Genomic DNA, 19,114 nt, shown 5'->3' with positions numbered 1-19,114 from the left:
CCTGCCTCTGCATCTTCACATGGCAGCCCAGAGTTTCATGTTCATTACTCATAGTCTTCCTCCTGTCTGGCTCGTGGACCTTAGGTGAGATGAGGAACTGTAGAACTGCTGGACCCTGTGGTCTCAAGATCCTCTTGGTTCATGTCTTCTCTCTTGACCTCAAGTGGACTTAAGAAGACCCTCATTCAAGACAACATTCTCAGTGCCTATAACAAGAAACCATAATGGAGAGAATCCCAAAGTGCTTTTCTTAGAGCTTATATAAGCCAAAAAATGTCTTAGATTCCTCAAAATTGACCAGAGAGAGCTCAGATACATTGACATATAAATGGTCAGCATTGGTGAGATTGAACACAGCCCCCAGGTAGCTGCTGCGGGCCCACATCTGGCCAGTAGTGCAGTAGTTCATCATCTTCCCCTCCATGAGCACCAGGTCCTGGGGGTACCTAAAGTTCCTCGTGTAGACCTTGTGGTTCAGGGGCTGGTTGTTGCAGGACTGACCCCGGAAGTACACTTTGGAATACACAAAATACAGCCCAGTTTCATTGATCACAAGGCTGCCCTTCTTATACTTCACCCCAGAGACCAGGGCAATTCCATAAGTGTCTTCCCATTCCAGAGGGATGGATCTTGAGTTGGGCTTGCCTGAAACCAAACCAGAGAGGAGCTTTCAGCCAGGAGCGCTCATGTATCACAAACCAAGCTTCCAAGGCAAAATTGTGGACCATTCCTTGAGCAAATGCTTTTTACCCCAAATGACATAGCCCATAGTGAAACAGGTGATGGATCAGGCCTGACCTGTTACTGAATTTCTTCACACCTTCATCAAATTGACGTCTTCAATTTTATCATCCACACATCTGGGACAATAGCATATACCCCTAATCAACTGCAGTGAGAAATGATTGGGATGATTTTAGCTCTCTGGAACAAAGGTTCAGAACTAGTACCAAAACTACTAGGGTTTGAGGTCCCTTCATGAGGTGGAAAGTCAAATCCAAGGAACTCTGAAGTTCTAAAGTTGGGAAGGACCTTAGGGATTATCTAGTCCAATCTTTACCTGCACTAAGGATTCTTCAGTGTGGGCGAAAATCCCCTTTCATTTGTATCCCCACAGCATTATGTACATTCTTAAGCAGAGAGTGCTGGAATTATTGCTTATGCACCTGTCTTTCCCTGTTAGATTGTAAGCTCCTTGAAGGCAGGAGCCATGTGTGGTTCATCTCCATGTCCCCCAGGCTTGGCACACAGCATGTGCTCAAGAAATGTCTGTTTATCTAAATTGGGTCATTTTACAGCCTCTGCTGAAACAATTTCAGGGACAGCAGCATACCACTTTCCGTGATACTTATCCACTTTTCAGGTATTTGTGGACTTTACACTGGGAGTGCCCATACCACCTTGCTATCAAATCATTTTACTCCACTACACGACCACTAGTGCCAGGACTGGGCCTCCCCTCTCCTTTTTCTACTCATGGACAAAGCAGGGTAAAGCTCTTACAGAAAACCAGGGAAACACGTACTAAAATAATTCATCATTCCCCATCTCCCCAGCTCTCACCTCTTGGACCTGTGGCCCAAATTCCCTAAGGGTCATTGGAGTGAATGAAAAGAGTGAGCTCGTTATGGGCAAGGATCACGTCATAAGCAGCTCCATTTCTCCAGTTTAGAACAGGGCCTTGCCCAGAGTAGGGGCTCAATGTGTGTGTGAGGTTGACCTGACTAGAAAGATGTAACTACTCTTGGGTTTCAAATACTGTCACTGGAAAGTATCAATTCCTGCAGAGCACAGTCATGGAGACCAACCAGCTCTTCTGCTTTCTGCCGAAGGCTTTTCCAAGCCCATCTTCCAGATACAGACCTGTTAAATGGGCTGCCTTTCTCAGCTCCTTTTTCTCAGAGGGTGGATTGGGGTGACCTGTTTCATAGAGAGATGAAAGATATATGTAAAAAATGACATAACAACTATTCTTTTTGTGGGACTCTAAGCAGGGCATTTAAATAAAAGAGGTTTTATAAGCATAAATGGCAACAGTCTAACATAACCAACTCATTCAAGTCCAAACTGTAGGAATTACAACAGCCTGTATTTCAGAAACAGAGAGGTAAAAAGGAACTAAATTAAAATAGACACATGCATAAATTATAATGTTACAATAAAATAATAGAAAGGTTAGTTTATAAAGATGTATCATATAAGTTATTGCATTTATAACTGGCCACAACTCTTTGAGGTAGAGATTACTGTCCCATCTTATAGATGGCAAAATGAGCTTAAAAGTTGGGTGACTTGTATACGTATAACTGAATCACTTTGCTGTACAGCTGAAACTAACACAACGTTGTTAATCAACTATACTCCAATATAAAATTTTAACTTTTTATAAATAAAGTTATTTCCTGAAAAAAAAAAACAAGTTGGGTGACTTATCCAAGAAGACCTGGTTACTCAGTGTCAGAGTGGGACTGACACTCAGGTCTCCTGAGTCCAAATCCAAGGCTCTCTCCTCTCTGGCTCAGCTGCCCTTAGGACTCTGCAGGACAAAGGCTGAAGAAGACTGCTAATCTCCAGGCCACTAGGTCTTCCCCAATGGCATTCTACAATCTGCCCCAAATAAATTATCCTAAGATCTCAAACACCTTGAATGCTCCTCATTGAACATGTAATTATGTACAAGTGTCCCCCACCATGTGATCTCTGCCTATCTGTCCAGCCTTATCTTGCTTACTCACCCACACTAGACATAGCTGCACAACAGTTCTGAACCCACCCAGCTTCCCTGCCTCTGTGCCTTTGCCCATGCTGTTCCTTCTGCCTGGGATGCCCTCCCAAACAGATCTCTGTGCTACATTCCTATCAACCCTGCATATACCATCTAAAATACCTCTTTTCTTGCAAAACCTTCCCAAGCCTTTCTAATCAAATATGATTGTTCCTGCCTTTGAAACCTAGAAGCACTCTGTCTTCACCTCTCTTGTCAGTTTTGACGCCCCTTTTTCTGTGGTAACTGTATAATTCATCTTACTCCCCAAATAAATGGCAAATTCCTTACTATATGTTTAATCCACCAGAGTAATTAGCTCAGTTTCTACCCCAGGGCATGTGATCAGTACATGTTTGCTAAATTAAATTGAAAGATTTAAAATAGACAACAGTTCTCAAAATAGGTACTATTTCTCTGACTTTATAGATATTTCAGTGGAATAGCTCTACCACTTAACTAATGAATTTAGCTAAGACGTTCAAGAAAGTTTCATAGAAAGGCGCTCATCCACATCAGGCTTCTCATGATTAGCCTATAAAACTCTATATGGTGTGAGAATGCTCCAATCAGCTGAGAATATGATGTAAGCAATTATTACCTCTGTAGCCACCCAGGACCACCCACCATGAATGAGGTGTTAGTGAACAGGAAAGGCAAAACTGAGTCTCTTCTATATTCCTACACCACAAACCATCTGTGCAGCTGATCTGGCATTCAGCCATGAACTGACAGGAAATGGAACAGAGAATCACATGTTGTATATCCCTCGCAGTGTTATTCTCATAGAAGGTGCTCAATAAAAATATCTGCTGGATAAATGCTGGAATAAAGTAGAAATATATCCTGTATTTTGGTGATGACTGTATCCTGCTCCAGGGTCTTTGCACATGCCATTCTCAGTGCTGGAATGATGTTCCCAGCCTCCTACCCACCCACACACATCCACACATCCACATTAACAACACCTCCTTAGAGGGGACTTTCCAGACCACTCAATCTTAGGTCACACTTAGTACAACTTAAGAGTATGTTGTCTGTTTGCTTGCTTTTGTTTATCTTCTCTAGCACGCTAAGAGCTCCATGAGGGCAAGCCTCTTGTGTCTCGTTCTGTCATCACCCACTACCCAACACCCAGCCTGGAGCACAGGAAACACTCCAAGAACATTTGTGAATGAATAAAAGATTTAATAAGTTAACTGTGGAAAAATGAAAGTGAACCAAATAAGAAAGGTTAAATAACCTACAATAGTACCTTCCAGAGAAAAATCACAGTTAACCTGTTGGAGTATAAATCCTTCTAGATGTTTACTAAGACTATAAAAATATGCATATGTCAATATTAAACTAAACACACTGCTTTATAACTTGTCTTTTATCCAACAATATAGAATGCACAATCTCTATGGCAGTAAATGTCCTTCTAACATATAGCTTTTTAAAAAAATTAATTAATTAATTAATTAATTAATTAATTATTTTGGCTGTGTTGGGTCTTCGTTTCTGTGCGAGGGCTTTCTCTAGTTGTGGCGAGCGGGGGCCACTCTTCATCACAGTGCGCGGACCTCTCACTATCGCGGCCTCTCTTGTTGCGGAGCACAGGCTCCAGACGCGCAGGCTCAGTAGTTGTGGCTCACGGGCCCAGTTGCTCCGCGGCATGTGGGATCTTCCCAGACCAGGGCTCGAACCCGTGTCCCCTGCATTGGCAGGCAGATTCTCAACCACTGCGCCACCAGGGAAGCCTTAATATATAGCTTTTAGTTGCTGCGTATTATGCTCTCGTCTGAATACATCGTAATGTATTTAACTAATTTCCTATTAAGAGGCATTTAAATTTCTTCTGACTGGTTTATTATAAATAGCCTTATAAGGAAGTGATGAACATCCTTATTATAAATTTTCAGGTACATTTTGATTATTTTCTTAAATAATAAAGCCTTAGTGATGAGATTACAAGGTAAATTAACAGTTTTAATCCTTTGATATCTTTTTCCCAACTGCTCTTTAGAAAAGGTGTAGCAATTTACATGCCCACTGACTCTCAACTGTTGAAGCAGACCCTTTTCTCTCACGTTTTTGCCAATCCGGGTTTTGTTTTTTTTTTTAAACTTCACTAATTTGCTGGATAAACCTGGGTATCCCCCTTTTTAAATTTGCATCTCTTAGCTCATTAGTAAAGTTGCTAATTTGATTTCCATGTGATAATTCACCAACTTCTGGTCCATCTGGGTTGATCTAGGAAAGATACTTGATACTTGTTTAGTGGGACAGGTAGACCTGACTCATCTGTTCACTTGACTTTTAATTACTAAAATGACTCCAGAAAGTGGGTGAAAGATGAGTAATTACGTACCCATTTTACCAGCCACATTCCACTGATTTTCAAAGCTATCTTATTTTAGAAATCCTCCAGAGGCTTTATTTTTCTAACAAATGCTTTTACTCTGCTTGGGTACGTCTGGAATTTCTAACTCTTTAGGGACTCAGACCCAGAACTAGAAACCAGAGGATCCTATGGATGGCTCCTACAAGAGCCTACCTGCTAGGGCAATAGGGTGACTTGGGTTTCTCAGGCATATCCTGAGAAATTGGAATAGGCTCCCCTTACTGGGTGGCCAGTGCTGTCTTCTGTTTTCTTCCCAATTTCTAAGGATGAGATTTAACTATTGTCTTTGCAGAGGCATCTTGCTTGTCATCTTTATTCTCATTCCATGGCCATCAGAACGAGACAGGAGTTTCCCTATGACATGAGGCACCAGAGCATGTACTGGGAAGCACTATAAGTGACAAGGCATTAGGAGCCTATGTTCCTTCTCACCCCAGTTTCACAGCAGTGGCCTTGGGCACATCACCTAATCTATCTGGTGTTTTGTTTCTCTTCTGAAAAATGAGATGACTGGACCAGATGTTCTCTAAGCTCCCTTCCAACTCTTACCAAATCTAAAGTTCAGTGAATCTTAGTTTAATAAGTTGCAGTATTCTAAATCTATCTGTCCACAGTTTCCAAAACTATGTCCTGAAACTTTAGAAGGTCAATGTTCAACATTTTCATCTTCTTCCTGTCCTGGATCTCATACAAAGGCTTTTCCTTTATTATCAAAGGTAGCTCACGATTGCCTCTGTGAGTGAAGTGGGACTACCCTTTGAATAATGGCAAAAGTCTTCCTCCAAGCTTTCCAGTGGCTGCAAAAGAACCATCCTAATGTGGATGATTGGTTGCCCACTTTTTAAAAGCTTAAATATATCCTATGAAAAAATTTTAAATAAGGTCTGACTCAAGTAATCTCTTATAGAGATTAAATAGGAGAGCACGGATCTTTCCCAGCAGCAGCTATCTCTGCCTTTACCTCCCCTTCTCCCCCGAGAAGTTATAGCCACAGCCCTGTGCACGGGAACCAGGAGGCCTGAGGAAGGGGACAGGCCTGGAGCCAACTGCTAAGGGGCAAAGGTCCAGGGTTGTATATGTGTGTTGCCCTTTCCAAATTCAAGCAGAAATTATTTTGACTTTTGTGCGATACTCAGCTACACTAATTTTGAACAATTAAATTCACTTCGTATTTTAGGCCAGCTCAAAGAACCAAAATGACCAGAGATTCAGAATTGGTTAGGATTCCTCTTCCATAGTATACATATGCCCAAGAATGAGATGGAATTCAAGGCATGCCCCCAACATGGTTCAGCGCTAAGGACTATCTTCCTAACTCATGTACACGCATGAAAGGACTCACCTATTTGCTTCTCCAAAGATGATTCTGTATGCCTTTGGCTGGTGGACTGGTGAAACCAAAAGAGAAAAGGTATATAATAAATATGAAGTTCTTTAAGCAAAGGAGGCAGAATTGTCAAATAAACTAAGCACTGGAAAGGGAATCTAAACACCTTAGAACCTCTGCTAACTCAGACTCCGGCCAAGTTGTGCCTCTCCATGCCTCAGTTTTGTGATCTGGAATAGTTCCAATATTTTTAAGTATTTTCAAGGAACTTTAGTTTGTCCATTTGAACAAATTCACTTGTAAGCAATATTCCAAGTTCCTTTTCTTTCTTGAATCACTGAGTATAAGGTAGGTAGCAGCCAACTGAGAAAAGAAGAACTCTCATTACCAGTCCTAATTTGGCCCTGATCCTTCCCAACATAGATAATATTCCTTTCACTCCTTTCACTTGAGCCCCCATTTCTCTGCATATAGAACAGGATGGCTAGAGTGATTCATTCCTAAGACAGGAGAAAAGGATTGCCAAGTACTTTGCAAGCAAGACTGTGGTCCATATGGATCCCTGTCACCTTCCTCCCTCCACTACAGCAGGGCTGTCTCACACCCGTGCCTTCAGGGCACAGCAATTCACGGGGCTGCTTACCTCTCTGAGTTCGGCCAGTTCCTTCTGCAGATGGAAGAGCTGAAATAGTCCCATCCCCAATCCAAGCAGGGCCACCAGAACCATGAAAAACATCACGAGGAGACACGGGCCTGTGTTGTGGTCCCTCCTCTTCTTCAGAGGTGGTGGTAGTGGCGGTGGCCTCCTTTGCCCGGGCCTTCCTGGCACAGAGGACGGACAGGGGAAAACTGACCCTGGAGAGGCCCAGGGAGAGCTGGCACTGCTGTCCACCCAGAAAATCTGGGGGTACGGGTAATTCAGGGGCCGTTGCATGGCAGCCAGTGCCTCGGGCCAGCCCCCAGCCAAGGGCTTTCCTCCTTCTCAATCCTGGGGAGTCCCAGGTGTCAAGGACGGGACTCCTGTTTCTTCTGAGTGCTCGAGAGAAAGGAGCCGGCTCTCTCTTTATAGAGTTTCCAGAACCCAGGGAAACACCTCTCTTTCGTTCTTTCTTTCCCTCTTTCTGCTTCTCAAAGAGACACCCACTCGCTTTGCATCTGAAGCTGAGAAGCCTCAAGAAGCTCAGAGCAAACCCGGGGAAGTTTCCGCCCACAATCTTCTGATGAAAGCTTTCAAAACCCCAATTGCTGCTGCCTTGCTGCCTGAAAGGCTGGTAGGGCGGGTTCCTCACCTCAGGCCCCGCGAGAGCAGGTAGCCGCAGCACCGCCCTGTGGACTTTGGCCATTGCCCGGCCATGGGGAGAGTGGCCAGTGGGGCACATTCAGGCACTGAGGGGCGAGAGCACGGAGTCATGGCCAGAGAAGCCGCTTCTATGTCTCACCTTTGGCAGGAGGGAATCGTCCCCCTGCCGCCATCCCTTCCCCACACCCAAATACTATTCACCCTGACATAGCAAAGCAACATAATTTACAGCTTACAAACCTGCTCCGCCCACTCTGTAGAGATCAGATCAGAGGTTACAAACCCGTCGCCCATATGCCTTACGGAGCCCACAGACCTGCTTTGCTTGTGCCTCACAGTGTTCTTTCTTTCTACAGACTGTCCCCTTTAAAAATTGGGATATTCCATATGTTTTTTAATTTATATTATCTTTTTTTTTTTAAATTTATTTTTGGCTGTGTTGGGTCTTCATTTCTGTGCGAGGACTTTCTCCAGTTGCGGCGAGCGGGGGTCACTCTTCATCGCGGTGCGCGGGCCTCTCACTATCGCGGCCTCTCTTGTTGCGGAGCACAGGCTCCAGACGCGCAGGCTCAGTAGTTGTGGCTCACGGGCCCAGTTGCTCCGCGGCATGTGGGATCCTCCCAGACCAGGGCTCGAACCCGTGTCCCCTGCATTGGCAGGCAGATTCTCAACCACTGCGCCACCAGGGAAGCCCTATCTTATCTTTATATTATGTTTTGAACCACTAGAATATTGGACCGTCTGGAGACCCTCTCTGCACACCCCACCAGCTGGAGCTGGGCAGCAGCTGCTCTTGGGGATGGGACACAGGTGTTCCAGGCTGCCCAGCCTGCACACCCTCCACTGTATTTCTCACGCATCTCACCGTGTGAAACGGCTTTCCTGGTCCCTGTAGGCCTGTCTGTTTGCCATATCTGTTATGGTTGTCAGATGGCGCCCAGTTAAATTTGGATCTCAGATAATAACTAGTTTTTAGGATAAGTATGTCTTAAACATTGCATGGACTATAGTAAAAATTACTCGTTTTTTATCTGAAGTTCAAATTTAACTGGTTATCCTAATTTTTTTTTTTTTTTTTAACTAAAGATGGGACTCTACCTAAACTTATTTCACATTTTCTCTGGCTTCAAATACCATTTACAGTAATTTCCAAGTGCTCAGCTCCACATAAATCATATAAACCTCTCATAAATCCCTATTTTCCATTTTATCAAAGGGTTCTGCCTTTGAAGTTTCATTAGTTGTTATATCATGTTTTGGCATTTCTATGGCTATCATTCTGCCTCTCCACCTGAACCAAACCGACACCAAACTTATTTCCCTGCTCCATTCTGCCCACCCCCGTTCCCAATACAACCTGTTTCACCTGAGGTCACTCTTTCTGGTGACAAATTCCACTCCACTCTCTTCCCCTCCTCCAGCATTGAACTAGTCACCCAGGACTGTCGATTTTACCTGAGCCATGCTTGTCACATGAGCACGCTGCCTCCCTACTGTCATTGCCTGAGGTCAGGCTTTTATTATCTCACCTGAAATATTGCAGTGATACTCTAACTTGTTTCCCGGCCACCAGCCTTTCCCAAGCCCAAGTCACCCTGCATAATGCTGCAAGAATGAGGTTTTTAAAAACAAATTCAGTTCTCACTTCCTTGCCTAAAACCTTCTGTCGGAAAGTTTGATTCTGGGAGTGGCCCAAATGCCTTAGTGTGACACACAAGGCAGTCTGTTGAAATCAGACTCCAACAGCTGGCACTGCCCCCTCTCCAGGCACTTCTGCCCACATCCCAGTCTCCATGCATGAAACAGGGAGACAGATGAAATCAGAATGACGGCACAATGTTCTCACTCTCTTTTACAGATGGGCAGAGGTAACATGCTTTAGAACTCACATACGGCTTTCTTCATAGTCATGAAAAATGATGTTTATAATTAATAATCAGAAAATATAATTTTAAGAATTCCACCATATGTACAACCAAAAACACAACCCTTAAAGTATCCTGAAATAACTCTTAATAACAATTGAATAGAATCATATTTTTTAAACTATAAAAATTTTCCTGAAAATGGCAAATATTCAAATAAATGGAAAAAATACACCATATCCTGGATGGGGAAGATAGAAAGAAAGTGTCACATGATGGTTAGGGAGTTAAACTGCCTGGGTTCAAATCCCAGTTCTTCCATTTATTAGCTATGTGAACTGGACAGGTCACTTTCCCTCCTCTATGCCACAGTTTTCTCATCTATAAAAATGGGCATGATCACGATAGTACCTATTTCATAGGTACTATTGTGAAATTTATGAAAATTAAACGAGTCAAAACATTTGATACACTTAAAATAGTCCTCAACATCAAAGTAAGCACTCAAAAAATGTTGCTGTTCTTGTTGTTGTAAATACAGTGTATCTTCCCACAAATGATTCATCTGTAGACTTAATGTAATTTACCTTCTTTCACTAAGGATAAAAGAAGGTAGAGGGGGTGGAGATGGGGGAGAGATGTTGCAGGGAAAAGTACAAGTCAATGTCTGACATCAGTAAGAGGTTGAATCCCTTGACACCATGATGATCTTACCCTATGTCCTCACCTCTACTTGGTATTATCCACTTTTCTAATTTTTACCAACTGCTATGGATATAAAGTCATATCATACTATTAATTTTTTTTCTGATTTCTTGTGAGGTTGAACATCTTGTCATATTTTTGTTATACAAATATCTTCCCTTTCGTGTATAATTCCTGTTTTGTACACCATGCCCATTTTTCAATTGGGTTTCTTATCTCTTTGTGTTTATTCACAGGATTTCCTTGTACTTGATATTCTAGATATTAATCTATTGTTACTTTTAGACATTGAAAATATCTCACACCATCACAGATTTCATGTATAGGCTTTCACCTCTCTGGAGTTCATCTTTGTTTGTGGTATAAAAGAGTTCATCTTTGTTTTTCTCCATGTATGAACCAGTTTTCCCAACACAATCTATATTTTCCCCAGCTGAATTACAGTGGTATATTTATCATATATGAAGTCTATACATGTAGTCGGGTCTTTTTCTGGGTTCTTATCTCTGTTTCATTGTTTTATTTCTCTATTCTGGTACTAGGGTCACACAGTTTTCACAATTATGGCTTTCTAAAATGTCTTGAGAGCTAGAATGGTAAAATTTTCCCTCTTTGATCTTCTTTTTCAAAATTGATGTAACTATTTGAGTATATTTAATTTCTCCTATATGTATTAGGAAAAGAAAAACTATCATGGTCTTAAAATGTTCTACTGGACTATTAACAGTAATTGCACTAATTAAGGGGAAGTGTTTTCTTTACAATGTTTTTGCCCTATCCACAGTTTTCCATGCGTTCTTTATGACTTTTAAAATTTTTCTTCAGGATGGTCTTATCCATTCTTTCTTAGATAAATTGCTTGATACTTTGTAATTTTGTTGTGATTATAAATGTTGTAATTTTCTGTGGCATTTTTAGATTCTGCGGTAAGCAACCTCTAAGATGACCCCAATGACCCCCCACCACCTGGTATTCATGCCCTTTCATAATTTCCTCCTCTTGAGTGTGGGTTGGACCTACTGACTCACTTCTAACTAATAGAATACAGCAGAAGTGTTGGGATAGCACTTCCCAGATTAAGTTATAAAAAGACTGCAGCTTCTGCATTGCAGATGACTGACCTCTCATTGTATCCTCACGTGGCGGAAAGAGAGGAAGCAAGCTCTCTCCTGGCTCTTACAAGGGTAATAATCCCATTCATGAAGGCCCCACCTTCGTGACGTCATCTAATCCTAGTTATTTTCAAAAAACCCCACCTCCTAATACCATCACATTGGGACACAGAATTTTAAGTTATGAATTTGGGAGGGACACAAACATTCAGTTCCATAACACCCACCTAAACCAACCTTGAATTCCTGACCACAGAAATTTTAAGATAAATATTTTTTATTTTAAGCCATTACATTTTGGGGTCATTTGTTATGCAGCAATAGATAACTAATACAGATAACTATAACTGGTTTAAATAAATGTTCTTCACTTTGTAACAAATAATCTTGAATCTTACAAACTTGTGGAACTCTCTTTTTATTTCTGATAGTGTGTCTATTGATTTCTGGGTTTTTTTCTATAAAGATATACATTATCAGTGGATAAAATGAGAAGTTTTAATCTTCCCTTCCAATCCTTATGCCTCATTTTTTTACTTTTGTTTTTGTATTGTCTCAAACCTCAAGAAGAACTACGTAAAACAGTAACTGTGATTGTGGGTATCTATGTCTTGTCCCTAATCACAAAGAGACTGCATCTAAAGTTTCTCACAATAAGTATGATGTTTTCCGAAGGTTTTTGTTTTTTATATATCACTTTTGTCAATAAAAGTTTCCTATTGTATCATCAGCATCTCATCAATCTCATCAGCACACAGATGAAACACAAATTAGGATAGCTTGAGAAGGGCTTAATAAAAAGGACTGTTTACAAACATAGAGGTAAAGTGTAGGGAAATCAAAAAGGATAGTATAATATTCTAGCAATATTATAAGGAACAGGGTTGTTATGACCACTAGTCAAGGGGAAAGGTAAGTTATTGGAACCTAAGGAGAGAATTGTGTGGAGAAGACAGCCTAAATAGGAATTATGACTTCCAGTCAAGACTTGCAGCCAGCCCTAGATGAGCCTGGAGAATAAATACCCTGTCCTACCACCTTCCCCCTTCCCTCCTGCTGGGGTTCCACACTAGGCAAATTCAACCCAAAGCCAGAAGGTGAGGAAGTCCATTGATGTAGTCCATACAGGATAAATTCACAGGAGAGAGAGCAAAATATAGTCCCCTTCCCCACCATCACCTTCATCATGTTCGTACTGCCTAGAATTTTAATTCTGGCTTGTGATGGAGTCTTATGGTTCCTTTGTACCAATATTTAAATGGCAATTTAGTTGGATATACATTTCCAAATCTAATGTTCTTTATCTCTCTTTTTTTCAAAATTTTGCAAATATTACTTTTTGTCTTCTCACATCCAGATTAGTGAGAAGTGTGTGGTCAAACCACCTCCTATTCTTTTTAGGCATTGTTCTTTTTCCCCTCTAGAAAGTTTCAGAATATTCTCTTTGCATTATTAATTTCACTAAAATGAATATATATCACTTCTTTTTCCAATATAGCCTATGTGGTACTTTACAAGCCTTTTCAGACTAAGGTCTTTTACCTTTCTTTTATTTGGGGAAATTGTTTAAATATTTCTTTCTCTACATTTATTTTGTTTTCTTCTGGAACTCCTATTACAAGGATGCTGACATTTCAATTTCTACTCTCCTCACCTCTAAGCTTTTCTTTCAAAATACTTTTCTACTTTTTTGATGCTTTGCAGCTTTCAGAAATCTTCCAGCTCAGTAATACATTCTTCAGCTCTATCGTTTCCACAACTTAACATATCCATTAAGATTTTTATTTCAACTATTACATTTTTCAAACCCAATATTTCCAATTAGTTCTTCCTTGAATTGTTTTTCTTGACTAATGTTATCAGTATTTCACCTTTATATTTTTTGAGGGTATTTCTCCTGCTTATTTTAAACTTATTTTCTCTGGTCTGTTCATTTTCTCTGCCTGGTGTATTTTGCTCAGTATATTGTCTTTCTTATAGAGCAGTGTGTTCCTTGTGTGTCTGATCACTTTTCCTTGCGAGCCTGTACTCACTCTCCTGGGAATGTCAGCTATCATAGAGGATAACGTGCAGCATGTATGTGGGAGTTGGAGGTCGGGAGAAGTGAAGGTGGCTAAAGCCCAGGGATCCAGGAGTACCTTGTGCCCTTCCTAGAGAGCTTAAGGAGTTGGCAGGTGGTCACTTCTTTGGAGGAAGAGCCTCTGGCATTATACTCTGGGGTCAATCAATCATCCCCTGTTTGTCACCTGCCTTACCAAGTAAAACTTCCCTAGTTTCTGCCTGGCATTGCTCTTTTTCAAGAGATTTCTTCCTCAGTTGGAGTCACCTGCCCATACCTGCTGTTGACTCTTCCCCATCTCAGCCAGATTCCAGCACTATCTTGATATTCCCCCCCACCAGTGCTGCTGGGCAATCACTGCTGTTTATCTCCCTCAAAATGACAACCAAGCAAGATAGGAAAGAGAAACAAACAGAACCATAAACCTCTGGCCCAACCTATCTTCCTACGGCATCTGACCCTCTTCTCCCATGTGCTGCTGTAAACATATACCCACATGTACACCGAGACCCAACTACCACCCTTTTCCCCTCACGAGTTTCTCATGCTTATGTCCGTTTCTCAGGCCCATCAAGATACATCCTGTTTCTTGGAGTTGTTTCAAGGGACAGAGTCAGAAACTCATGTTCATATGTCAACTTGTCAGCCCTGCTATGTTCTTTGCATCCGTTGCCCCTAGCATTACTATGGGGATTAATTAAATGAGCTAATTCTCGTGAGGCACTTTAGGAGAGTGTTTGGAATGTAGTACATGCTCTATACCTGTTAGCTGCAATTATTATTTATCATCATCATTATTAATATACATAATAAGTCTATGAAAATGAGTATATTATCTTCATACATGAGTAACTGGATTCAGAGGAGAAAAGTAACCCTGGTAAGAGTTTGAACCAGGGTTCAGTCACATCCAAGTCCATTGGATCTCCAAAGAGTGTGCTCTTCCTACTGTTCTTTTTATAGATGGCCCTTTTCTACTCCCACCTCACAAGATCTGATTGGCTCAGGAAAATTTGCAAGATGTTGAAGGCTTTTTAATTCACTTTACTAGGTAGATGACCACAACTTTCTTTGTGCTTCAATTTGATCTCTTGTCTCCAAGAGAAAGGCAACTTTGATGTTTTTTTCTAGTATAAAAGAATGGGTTGGGGGATAAGCTATCAAGGGGAACTCTTGTTTCTCCAGGCCACAGCAAGTTGAAGGGGGAAAATCAGGAAGCTGTGGATGACAGCAGCAATGGGGCTAAAATTATCCTTCAGCCCTGCCACCCCATGCAACAGTATTATTGGATGTCAAGACTACTCTCATCCTTTCCCTGTCCTTTGTGTATCAGTTGGAGTCTGGTCAGGAAAACAGAAGCCACTCTAAGTATACAAAGTGGGGAAAGGATTAATACAGGAATTAAAGACTGGACAAGCAAAGGTCGGGAAGGACACTTTTAGGAAAATTTGAAGTGCAAAACCTATGCTACAACCAATAGTTTCAGCTTCCAGCAACACTGAAGTTGGTGATTCTTAGGAGGACAGCAGAAAGCTGTAGGGAAACCACACACTACCTCTGTTGTCCCCACACCACACCACACATCAGTAGGTACTGTGACAACTAATGGCTTCTCCTTTACCACCTTCCGAATCTCATGCAATTGTTTCTCATTGGTGGAATCTAATTGGGATCCCACTTGCAATGGAGTGTAGGAGTTGTAATTTCTAGGCTTTATGCTCCTGGGAACAGAAAAGAGGGTAAAAAGACAGGGATAGTACTGAGTATTAACAACTTACATGTGGTACACTCTGTCTATCTTGTTCACCGTCACTGGGTAAAAACTCAACGAACATATACTGGCTGAATTAATAAGTGCAGGAGGGTCCCAGGTCAGGAAAAGCACTCTTTGGTGGGAACTGAGATTCTTCTGCTACCTCATTCAGTGATGCTATGTGCTCCACCTCCTGATGATACTCTGCACGTGCTATTGGCCTGCTGCTGACTTATTGTAGCAGCATGGCAACATTGTATTTCTTCACCTTCCACTGAGGTGGGCCATGTCACTTCTTCAATTGTCACTGATGCAAATGTAAATCTGATCATGTCAATTTGCTGTTTAAAAGTATCACTTCAGTGGCTGCCCATTGTCTTTAGAATAAAATCTGAACTCTTTATCATGACTTCCAAGCCCTTGCATTATCTGGGCTCTTCCTAACTCTCCAACTTAGCTCTTTCTACTTTCTTCTTCTCTCACCACAGTAAGGCCACACTGGCCTTTCAGTTCATCAAATACGGCCAGTTCTTTCCTACCTCAGGACCTTTGCCTGCGATGCTGCCTGGAAAGTTCTTTGCCCCACTTATATTTGACCAGGTGCTAGAACGCTTCAATCCTAAACTAAATATCACTTCCTCAAAGAGGCCTTCACTTGTCACTGCATCTAAATTAGATAATTACTATTTTCTTCATAATACTCTGGGGGTTTTTTTTCCTCTTCTGGTACTTATCACAATATCATAGGTATAGATATAAAATCCTGTCTATACTCTGCTCTTGATTGTATACCCAACCCAACACAGTGCCTGACAACTAATATGCACTCAATAAATAAATGTTGAAACTCTTTGCAGGCTCCTCATAAAGTAATTTTACAGAACGCTCAAGTTACAATTTACTTCCTCAATTTCTCCTCAATTGTTGGCTTTTAAACCCTGAGACAAGTCAGAATGCATTTGAAAGGAAACACAGACTTACTCCTAAAGTCCTCTACTACCATTAATAATCCAACTGGATCCCAAGCATCCTTTGGTCTTTCCTGCCTCCAGATGACCTTCTTCACACCCAAAGTATGTCCCAAGAAACCAGGGAGATACTCTGTCCTCCCTACTGGCTCAAAAGTTTTAATACCATTCAGTGCATTACTATTTCTCTCAGGAGGTTCATCATGTTTCCCTGCAGTTAGAACCCGGGTGGCTGACTTTGACATGGTAAGTTAGGTATGGCCTTGCAGATTGACCATCTTTTATTCTCAGTCCTTGTATGCGAGCACGATAATACATTGTGCACAACAGGGAACAGTGTCAGAGATCATACATTGGTTACCTGAATTTTGCCAGTGACTAATTGTTTTAATTTCTCGAAGAGAAATGGCTAAACATGAATTCCAAGCCTAGAATAGTGCCTTGTATTAGAGGCATTCAATAAATATCTATTGATTATATGAACATAGGTGAAGAAACTGACACTTACATAGGTTAAGTGACTTGCCTAAAGTCACACAGACTGTTGGTGTTTGAGCCAAAATTCTAATCCAAAAAGGACACAATGTGAGAAGGATTATGAAACAAGAATGCTCAAGACTACACTGTGGGGTTTCCCTGGTGGCGCAGTGGTTGAGAATCTGCCTGCCAATGCAGGGGACACGGGTTCGAGCCCTGGTCTGGGAAGATCCCACATGCCGCAGAGCAACTAGGCCCGTGGGCCACAATTACTGAGCCTGCGCATCTGGAGCCTGTGCTCCGCAACAAGAGAGGCCACGATAGTGAGAGGCCCATGCACCGCAATGAAGAGTGGCCCCTGCTTGCCACAACTGGAGAAAGCCCTCGCACAGAAACGAAGACTCAACACAGCCAAAAATAAAATAAAATAAAAAAATAATAATTAAAAATGAATATCTGCTTAAAAAAAAAAAAGACTACACTGTGAGCAGTGTTCCCAAGTATATAGGGCTGGGAATCCACTGCCTATAGGGCAGTAAGTAGGCAGGATAGAGACACTATCTATTAAGAATGGAAATGTCTGAAGAAATATAAAGATCAGAGCAGAAATAAATGAAATAAAGACTGAAAAAACAATAGAAAGATTAATTAAACTAAGAGCTGGTTTTTTGAAAAGATAAACAAAATTTATAAACCTTTAGCCAGACATCAAGAAAAAAGAGAGGGCCCAAATCAATAAAATCAGAAATAAAAGAGAAAAGTTACAACCAATACCACAGAAATACAAAGGATCATAAGAGATTACTACAAACAGTTAGACACCAATAAAATGGACAATCTCCCAAGATGGAACCAGGAAGAAATAGAAAATCTGAACAGATCAACTACCAGTAATAAAACTGAATTAGGAATTTTTTAAAAAGCTGGATGTGATGGTTTCACAGATTAAATTTACCAAACATTTAGAGAAGAGTTAATGCCAATCCTTCTTAAACTATTCCAAAAAGTTGCAGAGGAAGGAATGCTTTTTAACTCATTCTATGAGGCCAGCATCACCCTAATACCAAAACTAGACAAAGATATCACGCAAAAAAGAAAATTTCAGGCAAATATCACTGATGAACATAGATGCAAAAATCCTCAACAAAATTCAACAATACCTCAAAACAAATTCAACAATACATTAAAAGAATCATACACCATGATCAAGTGGGATTAATCCCAGGGATGCAAGGATGGTTCAATATCCACAAACCAATCAATGTGATACACCACATTAACATATTAAAGAATAAAAATCATATGATTATCTCAATAGATGCAGATAAAGCTTTTGATAAAATTCAACATCTATTTATGATAAAAACTCTCACAAAGTAGGTATAGAGGGAACCTACCTGAACATAATAAAGGCCATGTATGACAAGCCCATGACCAAAATCACACTCAACAGTGAAAAGCTGAAAGCATTTCCTTTAAGATTGGGAACAAGACAAGGATGCCCACTCCCACCACTTTTATTCAACGTACTACTGGAAGTCCTAGGCACAGCAATCAGACAAGAAAAAGAAATAAAAGGAATCCAAATTGGAAAGGAAGAAGTAAAACTGCTACTGTTTGCAGATGACATGATACTACACACCACCAAAAAACTACTAGAACTCATCACTGAATTTGATAAAATTAATATACAGAAATCTGTTGCATTTCTATATACTAACAACAAACTATCAAAAAGAGAAATTAAGAAAACAATCCCATTTACAACCACATCAAAAGAATAAAAATAAATCTAACTAAGGAGATAAAAGAACTGTACTCAGAAAACTATAAGACACTGATAAAAGAAACTGAAGGCAAGAAAAATAGATGGAAAGATATCCCATGTTCGTAGATTGGAAGAATTAATATTGTTAAAAAGAGCATATTACCCAATGTAATCTACAGATTCAATACAATCCCTATCAAAATATCAATGGTATTTTTCACAGAACTAGAACAAATAATTCTAAACATTTTTTGGAAACACAAAAGACCCTAAACAGCCAAAATGATCTTAAGAAAGAACAAAGCTGGAGGTATCGTGCTCCCTGATTTCAAACTATACCTCAAATTTAGAGTAATCAAAACAGTATGTACTGGCACAAAAATAGACACATAATTCAATGGAACAAGATAGAGATCCCAGAAATGAAACCACACTATTATGGGTAATCAATCTATGACAAAGGAGGCAAGAATATATGATAGAGAAAAGACAGCCTCTTCAATGAATGATGTTGGGAAAACTGTACAGCTACATGCAAAAGAATCAAACGGGACTACTCTCTCACATCATGCACAGAAGTAAATTCTAAATGGATTAAAGATTTAAAAATAAGACCTGAAACCATAAAAC

General features: G+C 40.7%; 1 protein-coding gene across 1 annotated transcript; it reads right to left on the bottom strand.

Moving 5' to 3' along the window:
- Positions 1-250: 250 nt before the first annotated feature.
- FASLG (Fas ligand) lies at positions 251-7,411 on the bottom strand. The gene is made up of 4 exons (XM_007165334.1): positions 7,121-7,411; positions 6,493-6,538; positions 1,864-1,920; positions 251-645 (listed from the first exon to the last, which is right to left on the bottom strand). The coding sequence occupies exons 1-4, from the start codon at positions 7,409-7,411 to the stop codon at positions 251-253; spliced, it is 789 nt and encodes a 262-aa protein (XP_007165396.1).
- Positions 7,412-19,114: the final 11,703 nt, after the last annotated feature.

Source organism: Balaenoptera acutorostrata, chromosome 1 (genome assembly GCF_949987535.1).
Source record: "Balaenoptera acutorostrata chromosome 1, mBalAcu1.1, whole genome shotgun sequence".
NCBI lineage: Eukaryota > Metazoa > Chordata > Mammalia > Artiodactyla > Balaenopteridae > Balaenoptera > Balaenoptera acutorostrata.
This window is presented reverse-complemented; position numbering and strand designations above follow the sequence as displayed.